Here is an 11,161-nt window from a genome sequence, read left to right on the forward strand (position 1 = left end):
GAAATTACAACCAAACATATTGAAGAGAAAAAGTCAAAAAAGTTTAGCCAAAAAGGTTTTAATTGGGAAGGGTAAATGATGTCATTTGTTTGAAATAATAAGGTTAAAGATTGAAAAAAAAAAAGTTAAGAAGCTACTAGCTTATTTTGAAACGCTACCTTAAGTAGCGTTCAAAAATAAGCTTTTATTTTAAGCTACTAGCTTATTTTAGGAACATTACCAAACAAAGCTTATAGCTTATTAGTAGCTTAAAATAAGGTATAAGCTCCTAAATAAGCTCTGCCAAACATATCCTTTATCTTTTAATTTTGTTTGTTGTTTTTTTTTTTTTTTTTTTTTTTTGTCTTTCTTCCTCAATTTGAAAATACATGCACGAGCTTTGTAGATAATTGAATTTAGGCTTGCATCTCTCAATTTGAGAAACCCTACTATGATTTCTCAAACTGATTATCCAAAGCTGTATTTCTCAATATGAGAAACCCAAGTCCAGATTTGGTCCAATCACAGGCAGTCGGATATGTTGATACGCTTTAAATTTTCTGTCTTTTCTTCTCAATTTGAGAACACATGCTTGAGCTTATCAAATAATTGAAACCAAGTCTATGTTTTTGAATTTGAGAAATCCTAATTTGGTTTCTCAAACTGAAAAATCCAAAGCTGGATTTCTAAGTATGAGAAACCCAAGTCTGAATTTCTAAATGTAAGAAATTTTAGGCCAGTCGTCTAGTCGTCCAATCTTATTATTATTATTATTATGTATAAGGGCATTTATGTCTTTAAAACCTATTCAATTTCTATTTTTTTAACCAACCAAACATTAGAATACAATTTCTAAAGTCTATTCCTTCAGCGAACCAAACAATATAATACAATTCTTGTTTTATTCCTTACCTATTCCATCTCCTGTGGAATAGTATTCCTATTCCTTCCAAATTCATTCAATGAACCAAACGTGCTGTTAATCTTCATGATTATAGTAAGCGTTAGGTGCTAGTCGGACAGTAGAGTAGCGCCTAGCGCATAAGCGGTACCCAGTGGCGGAGCCAAGAATTTTCTCCAGTGGGGGCGAACCGGCGAAAGATTAAAATTAACGAGATATTTTGAAGAAAAAAAATAAAAAACTTAGATACCGAGTCATAAATATTGTTGACTAGTGATGAAAAATCAAAATACATCAAGATAAAAAATATTTAAAACAAAATATAAATAATTTGATAAAAAAGTAGCATCTGTTCATATCTACTTTCTCAACCAAATGAAACACTACTCGAACCCACCCCACCCTCTCATGTGCGAGTGCAACTAGGTGCCGCTAAACCACAAGGTCTTTGGCCAATTGAAAGCTTTATATATATATATATTAAAAAAAACACAAATAAAAAATACAATTAAAATCTAAACTAGGTACTACTCAAACCCACCCCACCCTCTCATGTGGGAGTGCAACTAGGTGCCGCTAAATCACAAGGTCTTTGGCCAATTGAAAGCTTTATATATATATATATATATATATATATATATATATATATATATATATTAAAAAACCACAAATACAAAATACAATTAAAATCTAAACTATGTGTTTAGTAGCGTGTAGGGTTTGAACACTTCCCATTTCATGAAATATTTTGGCCTTACCATCTCCACCACCTTAACCTTTATTAAATTGTTAGTATAAATAATATATATATACATTATGCGGGGTGGGGGCAGTGGGGGCAGCTGTGGCTCCGCCAATGGCGGTACCTAAGCGGCGACCTATAAAAATAAAAAAATAATGCATGTGTGTGGGTGTATATATATAATAAAATAATTAACAAGGTCGGCTCGCCCGAGTTAACTCGAGTAACTCTATCGAGTTGGGCAAGTTAACTCTGTCGAATTCGACCGAGTCGGCCGCCAACTCGACCCAGTCGGCCGAGTTATGCGCTAGCCGACCAGCCACCTAGGCGAACGCTTAGGGAGCAATTCGCCTCGGTCTAGGCGCGCCTAGAGCCTGAGCAGCCTAGACGGGAAATTTTCGCAACCGTGTTAATCTTTTGAAAAATTCTTCCCTAAACAAAAATGAAATTCTCTCATCCGAGGACTTACACCTCAGCCAACAAGATAATAGAAGGATAAATCATATTAATTCAACAACATCTTAAATAGGAGGACCAGTGTAAGCATCTACAAAGTATCTTTTTTGAACTCTACCAAGAATATAACTTGCCACCCAAACTTCAGGAGTAAAGAAAATAGGATAGAAAATGCAAACACAATATTTAAGAATTGAACTCTCTTCATTGTATGTAGTTATGTACCAAAGTGGCTTGCATATTACAGTGCAAGAAACAAAGCACCAAACAAAATGGGATCTTAAATCCCATTAAAAAAACCACAAGATTCTGAAAGGGTAAAAAACAACCTAGGAAGGTTGTCATGACAACCAGAATGAACTCATTGCCATGGTCAGAACCTGAGTATTTGGTGCCTGTGTTCCTCAAATTGTTCTATGCAAACCACTTCTTATAAGATCCCACATGTACACATACAAAACAAAGCAGACTCTCTCATGAAAAACAAATTTAAATGTAATGCACTGACTGATCCATTATAATGTTTGAAGTAAGATCGAGCAAACCCCGCGATTGAGGTTTCTGGTTTCCACATCCATGGAAACTTGCTGGTTCAATTAAGCTCCTTAGATCTTCATATGACGTGTGAGCGAAAACGCAATGTTGGGGATGGTTCTTTAGTGTCAGGAAACCATGGCTGTGAAAGAGAGCCTCCGGAGGAGACCAAAAAGGGTTACAACAGGCCTTTTCGACGAAGCCTGGTGAAAAAAGTGGAACGCCATCGCCTCCTGGAAAACAACCAAGCCACCAACATATCATGAAACCCAGAATTGATTGGGTAAAAACCGCCCACACGTACACTTTCTAATCCTCGGAGCTGATTCAGTAAGATCACTGCTTCTAAACCAAATGCCATCTCAATGTAATGCGTGCTTAATAGGGTCACGAGTTAGGAGAGTATATCACACCTCCACATGTTCTCCACGAGGAGCTCGATTGCACTGCTACCCAAAGAGCTGCAGCGTTGGAGATTCAAACCGACTAGACTCTTTCCTAATTTTTGAAGAGAAGCAACACTCTTATCCGAGACCATAAAGCAACCCGACAACGAAAGTATCTGCAAATTTATTTGCACGCCATGTGACAAAGCAGAAACCCCGGAATCAGTAATCGAGCACCTGGAAACGTCGAGATCCCTAAGCAGAATACAGTTATCAGCAACTGCCACCAAGCTCGCATCAGTAATCTTCTGGCAGCCGTCGAGATTCAGCAATTCGAGCGTCTGACCATGCAGCCTAACGAGGGCTAACACAACTTCGTCTGTCAAGTTTGGACAGTCACTGAGGTTCACCTTGACGAGCCCTGCCTCACAGCTATTCAATAGCGGAAGAAGACCAGCGTCTGTGATTCCACAAAGACCACCGAGATCCAGATGGTGTAGCTGCGGGCAGAGCTCACCCACCATAGCCAAACTAGTGCTACCGAAACCCGGGCAGTTTCGAATGGACAAGGATCTAAGAGATCCACAAGGAGACAACAATGGAGTTTGAGGAGGCAGATCCTTAACAGACATACACTTGGCCACAGACAGAGTCTTTAGTTTGCTGCAATTAGAAACCGCATTCACAATGCCTGTTTGCGTGATCCGGTTGCATTCCTCCAACTGCAAACTTTCGAGGGATATGGCAGCTTTTGTGAAGGCTGCCAATCCAAAATCAGACACGAAGAAACACTTGCGAATACACATCTGTTTTAGACTTGGACAACCCTTTCCTACAGCTTCGAGACTCACATCGGTTGTTCCCCGACAGGAAGAAATCGTCAAAGAAGCCAGATTGTGCAAACCTTGAGCATTCCCCATGACCCAAAAGCCCTTCTGGCTTACATTATGAAGTGCACTGAGATTAAGACAGGTAATTGCCTTGCCATAATGTCCAATGACAGCAAGCGAGAAATCCGTGACGTTTAAAGCATGAAGTTTCACTTTTGTCAAGACTGTGGAAGCTGATGATAGCAAACTCGCAACGCCCTGATCTGCAATTAGAGGGCAGTCCTTGATGGTAACAGATTGTAACTTAGTACAACATCTTCCAATAGCTTGCAGTCCCTCGTTCCCGATAGATGGACAAGATTCGATTGTTAACGAGGTCAAATTAGGGCAATTTTCAGCAATTGCAATGAGACCTTTGTTGGAAACCGAAGGGCACTGGCATAAATCCAGCTTTTCCAACGACTGGCATTCCTTTGCAATCTCTAAAAGGCCTTCATCTCCAACCGAAGGGACATTCCAAAGGGACAGGACCCTGAGGGAAGGGCAACCATGAGCTATAGCTGATAAACCGACATTAGTAATTCCTCGGGCAGAGTTGCTCCCTCGGACCGAGAGCTTCCCCAGTCCTCCACGGCTTGAAGTCCCAACTGCAATTGCTGCAAGTCTAATATCAGTAGCTTTCTTCCCTTCCAAAGACCTCGTAAGGTACCCATCACAATGTACTTCGCAATCTTCCTCAGCAATGGCCATCGTAACATCAGCTGAAGCCCCATCATGATTTGTGCTCCTGCAAATTTCAGTGCATCGGACACTACCCGAGAGCATGAGCCAGCGTTTGGAAACACAAGCAGCAGCACTCCTTTCCCGACCTCCAGGCAATCGTCTCAAGATCTCAAATAAACATTCATCCGGAAGAACTTCAATAGATGGCTTCTTCTCCTCGTCTTCAACAACATATGGGCCAGTAATTCGTGCCCGCTTTCTAGGAGGGCAGTAAACATTCACACGACCAAGGGATAACATAACGCCCAAGTCTGATGAGCACAATGAACTTCCATTGTAGAATTCATCATCACCTGAACACCAAAAAGGGAAAACTACTTCAAACATCTTTCTTCAAGTTAAGCCACATAAAATTGAGTAGTAATTGAACTCCCAGATAATTCAAAACATTTCACTAAGATTTTCTTAAACAAGCTACACCCATTCTAAATTTTACATCCTAATTCAAGTCAGACTTAGATCCCCAAATTAGGAATGAATTTTAAGATCAACCATTATAGCAAAAAGAACATTACTTTAACAAAGCTTCATACTTAATTACTTATCTTCTACTTGGATTCTAAACATAGTAATACCAATAAAGCTCATCCATAATTTAAAATATATATATATAAAAATTTCCAAAGCAGATCAAGTTCCAAGCATCCATCCATAAATTAATTTCCAAAGATATGTTTTTCCATCAGAACCAAACATAAATGTTTAGAGTCCATCCATTATATAGCTACCAAAGAATCAAAGATATGCAATTTTCACAGCCAAAGACACTTTGCATACTAATCATAACATAAATCTGAATCAGTGAATAAGAATCACCAAATCTAAGATTATGCTCTAACAAATTCATCAAAATCCAATTTACCCATAAAACAAAAAAGGAAAAAACTTCAAAAACTCACCACTATAATCAACAAGAGTAGGCATGGTTGCAGCTTTTATTCAAAGAAAACCCCACAAGATGAAATTTTGCACCAAGAACAGCAGAACCCAGATTTGTATTCCAGCCAATAATTGCATTCCAGACTCAGAAGCCCAAAATAGATTCAAGAAAACCACACTTGCAAAGTTGGGAAAAAAATGGAGAAGGAGAAAGAAGAGGAGAGAAAGAATATGGAGATGTTGCTTGCAGCTTTCTGAGATTCTATAAATATATACTCCCCATACAGGCAAACAAATTTTAAAAGATTTTATCTATTAAAAGTAAATTATTGTATGCCAAGTTAAATGAATTTGGTGAGACATCCATAGGCTTTTAGATACCAAAACTATTGCCTGTTTCTGCCCATTCTTGCATGGTTCAATGAATCGTTCCCTGATACCGGCATTTCCGGTCATTGTTCACAGCTCGCCACTCGCCCCACTCGCCCTTCTTTTTCCCAAGTCCAAACCGGTTAGCCACGTGCTTTTACCGACAGAAAAGGTTTTTTTTTTTTAAATAATTTTTAAAATAAAAAATACAGCATTCATAATCTTCATTGGTATGAGAATAACCTAGATTCGACTTCATTCATATATTTACAAAATTTGGCACATTCTTATTAAGAAAAAATGTTTAGCCCAAGATTTTTATTCTACACCCTTGTAATAATGTTTATACTGTAGACCAGGTTCATGTAGTAAAGTGGACTTGATATATATATTCAGCTTTAGTATACAAATCTAATTTTAGTTTGTTACATGTTAATTTTGATTTTGTCATATACTAAATATGAATATGTATCAATGACTTGAGCTTGAAAAATAACTTTGAGAAACCTGATCGAGCCTAACAAATTTGGAAATTGGCCAGTTAACTTGCCTAGCCTTGTAGGACTTTAGTCATGGTCCTTGTTAATTGACTAACACTATGACTATTTCTAAGTAGGCTAACATGACACCTTCTGATTGGTTGTGGTAGTCGGTTAAATAGCACCTTAGTGTGTCCAACTAAATGGTATCTAGCTTTCGACTAAAGTTTTACAGGCTTAAGCAAGTTAACTATTCAATTTCCTTATTTGTTAGAGTCAATAATCTAAATCTCTAAAAATAGCTAATCTTCGATCCCGAGCCACTAAGGCAATCTCATCACAACCCAAACTATTGAAGCTTGTAAATTCATAAAGTATGACGACATGCATACTTTATGTATATATATGGGCTAATTTTAGTACGAACCATACTTCTCATGAAAATTGTACACGTACAACTAGTAACATTATAAATGCATCTAAATATATATAAATATACACTTAAATTAGAATTTTAATATAAAAATGTAATGATGTAAAACTATAAATGCATGTACTAATAGGTAAAGGTGTATTGTACTGTTACATATCAGCGGATAAGATACAGAGAGTTTTTAGTTATTATTTGAATGAATAACAATAGGATGTCTGGTTCAATGTCAAACAGCTAGCTCTAGCTGAGCTACAAACATTGAATATAAATACAATGGATGGCTATATGGACTGACAAGTTGGTTATCATATGCATGAAGCTCCGCAAACCATGCTTATTATAAGCCTCTATATTTTAATCAACAGCCTATAGAAACTTTATCATTATTGAATTTATTGTGATAAATAACATTTGAGAATTGATAAAAGCATATAGTTTAATATCTTGTCTCCATCCACTTGCTAGGCTAATCATGATGATTTGCATATAGTTTATCAGCTTGTCTCTATCCACTTGCCAGGTTCATTATGATTTTCTTTGAGAATCATTTGATTCGGATGACACAAAATATACACACACTAAAAAAATGTGAAATTTGTCCCTAAAAGCATCTATTACAACAGCAAACTTATTGGGTTTTTTCTTTTTATTTTTTTAATTGTTAGGACAATAAGAAAAAGCAAGGGAGAAAAAAAATTGAGAATTGAAGGTAATAATTGTCAATTGGAACCACCTTTAATGCACCCATTATGGTTATGTTTGGCAAATCTAGCTGAAAAGGTAGTTGAAAGCTAAAAAGATATAACTTATAAGCTGAAATCTAAAGAGTTGTTGACTATGTTTGGCAAACCTAGCTGAAATGGTAGCTGAAAGCTTAAAAGTAGCTGAAAGCTGAAAAGCTATAAGCTCGAAGCTGAAATTTGAAGAGCTGTTAAGCTAGCTGTTATGCTTAAAAGTGTTTGGTAAAATTAGCTTTTTGATAAGTTGATAAATGTAAAAAGACTAAAAAGGACATCTACATAAAAGTTAAATAATTTTAAATTTAAATAGGTTTGTTTACATATTAAAATATAAAATAATGAAATCAATATAATTTAATAAAATATAAAGTAAGAACATATATTTAAAAATATATAAAGTAAAACAAAATGTTTATAATTTATAAAATTAGTTCATACAAAAATTATTGTTCAAACACAAATATCAAATTAAAATTACAACGAAACATATTGAAGAAAAAATGCCAAAAGAGTTTTAATTGGGAGGGATAAATGATGTCATTTATTTAAAATAATAAGGATAAAGATGGAAAAAAGTTAAGAAGCTAATAGTTTATTTTTGAAAAGCTACCTGAAGTAGCGTTTCAAAATAAACTCTTATTTTAAGCTACTAGCTTATTTTGAGAGCATTACCAAACAAAACTTATAGCTTATTAGTAGCTTAAAATAAGCTATAAGCTCCTAAATAAGCTCTGCCAAACACAGCCGTTATTCTTAAAAGTATTTGGTAAAATTAACTTTTTGATAAGCTAATAAATTTAAAAAGACTAAATGACTTCTTCATAAAATTTAAATAGTTTTAATTTAAATATGTTTGTTTACATATAAAATATAAAATAATGAAACCAATATATTTTAATAAAATATAAAGTAAGAACATATATTTGAAAATATATAAAGTAAAACAAAATGTTTATAGTTCATAAAATTAGTTCATACAAAAATTAATGTTCAAACACACAAATGTTAAATTGAAATTACAACCAAACATATTGAAGAGAAAAAGTAAATTAAAAGATTTTAATTGGGAGGGGTAAAGAATGTCATTTATTTAAAATAATAAGGATAAAGATAGAAAATAGTTAGGAAGCTACTAACTTATTTTTGAAACGCTACCTAATGTAAATTTTCAAAATAAGCTCTTATTTTGAGCTACTAGCTTATTTTGGGAACATTATCAAACAAAGCTTATAGCTTATTAATAACTTAAAATAAGTTATAAGCTCCTAAATAAGCTTTGCCAAACAGAGCCATATATGTAGTGCTAGTGCACACGTACACACAACATGTTATCAACAGTTCTTCGTTTTCTTCTTTCCCTTCTTTTTTACTTTCAAAAAGTTTTTCACCTTAATGTTAATACAAAAACACTCTCTCTTCTCTCCTCTCTCTCCTCTCTCTCCTCTCTCATCCAAGTAAACCAAAATGATGAAAAACTCACCAAAATTTCATTGTTGTCATAGAAAAGTGAAATTCAATCCTCAAAGTGAAAAAACTTTATTTAACCTTCTTAAAAGTGTAATTAAGTTCTAATTTAACATGCATACTCAACAGTTTACTGTTGATTTAGCACTTGCGTAATTTTCATGTATATTTCTTTTGTTTGTGACAGTGATTTGAGATGATGGATTGTGTGATTTTAAATAAATATAGTGACCAAAAACACATGCATATCACTAATAATCTAAAGTTACACTTATGAAAATAAATGAATATATATGGAGAAACATATGGTGAGACTTCATTAGTAATCCTAATTAAGTATGATTTCTATATAACAACAATAAATTTTGGTAGAACCATTAATTGTGGAGAGATAAAATTGCCACTTTAATGAAAATTCATAAAATAAAAACAGAAACACAAAACACATGTATTGGTAACTCAATTATACATAAAAGTTAGGTCTTTATTTATTACGCACAAGGAGAGAGTTAATTATTAGTCTTTCTTTTCAAACTTCATTCCAGTAACCAACTAAGCTGCTCATGCAGATACTACTTCCATATAACTTGATTAGACTAAAAGTCCAATTTTCCTATTTTGGTATCATATTTTTTTTATCTATCTTAAAAAAAAAACAAATTAAAAAAAATCTTAATGCACTGCTCGAGTCGGACAATACACAAGTCCACTTAAGTTTTCTTAATTCACTAATTGATTGCCATTCAAAAAAAAAAAAAAAAAAAGCATACTATATGTATATATATACTTTTATCCCGACAAACCAACAATTTTTTTATTTTTATTTCTGCCATTTCTTATGTTTTCTTTGTCAGCTTTTAGCCATCCAATTCAGACAAAAAAAATAAAAAAAAATAAAAAATAAAAGCACCCATTTATGAATATTAAATATTTGATGATAAGTGCTTGTATTTTTAAAAGGATTTTTCCTATCTAGCTAGTTTGAAAATATTTTTTATATCCTTCAATTCCTCTATTACTTTACAAAACGTTTAGTTCACAGCACTGCTGCAAAAATGGGCCAAGGCAAATTGCTCATTAGGCAGCTGTCTAGCTCCTAACTCGGTCGACTAGGTCTAGTTGACAATCAGCTCAGTCGAATTTGACACCGCCACACACATGCATTATCTTTTTTTTTTTGTTTTTATACGTCGCCACCTAAGTGCTAGTCTATTGCCCGACTAGCGCCTAGCGCCTACTGCAACCATGGTTCACGGTACGTCATGAATGAAATAATATTTTCAAAAATAAGCTTATTTCATTATTTGATAAGTTATTTTTATTTTTAAGGAGATCTTGGTGTAATGGACTAATGATATATATTATACGTTCTCGAGTTTTCACAAATAATTTATTTTTAATAATATCTAATAATAATTTACTATATATGTCATTTGCTAAACTGCCTTATATACAAAATTTTAAAATGGGATAGAGATGAGAATGAGATAAGAGAACAGAACCAGAGATGAGATAAGAGAACATAACCATTTGCTAAACTGCTTTATGCTTTGCTTCTCTTTTGCGCCAAACAGAACTAGAGATGAGAGAGTAATATTGTCTTCACAGCACCATATTTTTTTCCCAACAACTGCTGAATTGTAATTCTGAGGGGAGAGCCCTGAATCGTAAATCAATAAAAGGAGAATTGCAATTCCCTCCCACCAAACTCCGTAGTTTGTAAATTCGTTGAATTCAAATTCAGTACCTCCTAAACTACATTGAATCAAACGGCCTGTTAAGGTTCATAGTGTATAAATAGAGGTCCTAATGATAACAAGCTAAATATCATTGTAAAAAAATATGGATTTCATCTAGGTTGATCTAATGAACAAGCTAGCAGGCTAAATATTTTTAAAAATATACGACATTTTTATAAATAATTTGAACTTTTGTTAGACACTTGGACAAGCTTGAGAATGCCTCTGATAACTAATAGTACACTCAAATTTGTTTACACTACAGGTGCATTAATGACGCGTTACATCCAACGACTTAAGTGTATTATTGGTATATTTGAGTGCATTATCAGTTATGATGTACTATCAAACTTTATCCCATTCACATCCAAAATTTATATCTAACGGTAATAATCTTTCCGGAATATATTTATGGAAAGGAATGAAACAAGTAGTAGTTGTATTGCC

General features: G+C 34.2%; 1 protein-coding gene across 1 annotated transcript; it reads right to left on the minus strand.

Annotated features, from left to right (window-relative positions):
• Positions 1 to 2,238: 2,238 nt before the first annotated feature.
• On the minus strand, positions 2,239 to 5,798 carry LOC116002087 (EIN3-binding F-box protein 1-like). The gene is made up of 2 exons (XM_031242103.1): positions 5,511 to 5,798; positions 2,239 to 4,904 (listed from the first exon to the last, which is right to left on the minus strand). Exons 1-2 carry the CDS (start codon positions 5,533 to 5,535, stop codon positions 3,007 to 3,009), a joined length of 1,923 nt encoding a protein of 640 aa, XP_031097963.1. The 5' UTR covers positions 5,536 to 5,798; the 3' UTR covers positions 2,239 to 3,006.
• Between the last annotated feature and the right edge of the window lie 5,363 nt (positions 5,799 to 11,161).

Source organism: Ipomoea triloba, chromosome 13 (genome assembly GCF_003576645.1).
Source record: "Ipomoea triloba cultivar NCNSP0323 chromosome 13, ASM357664v1".
In the NCBI taxonomy this organism is placed as follows: Eukaryota; Viridiplantae; Streptophyta; class Magnoliopsida; order Solanales; family Convolvulaceae; genus Ipomoea; species Ipomoea triloba.

What these genes read in the sequence shown, in the direction of transcription:
- LOC116002087 (XM_031242103.1), bottom strand. Translation starts at nt 5,535, where the DNA reads ATGCCTACTCTTGTTGATTATAGTG. An exon ending in TACTCTTGTTGATTATAGTG is followed by an intron (nt 4,905 to 5,510) that starts GTGAGTTTTTGA and finishes TTTGGTGTTCAG; the next exon opens with GTGATGATGAATTCTACAAT.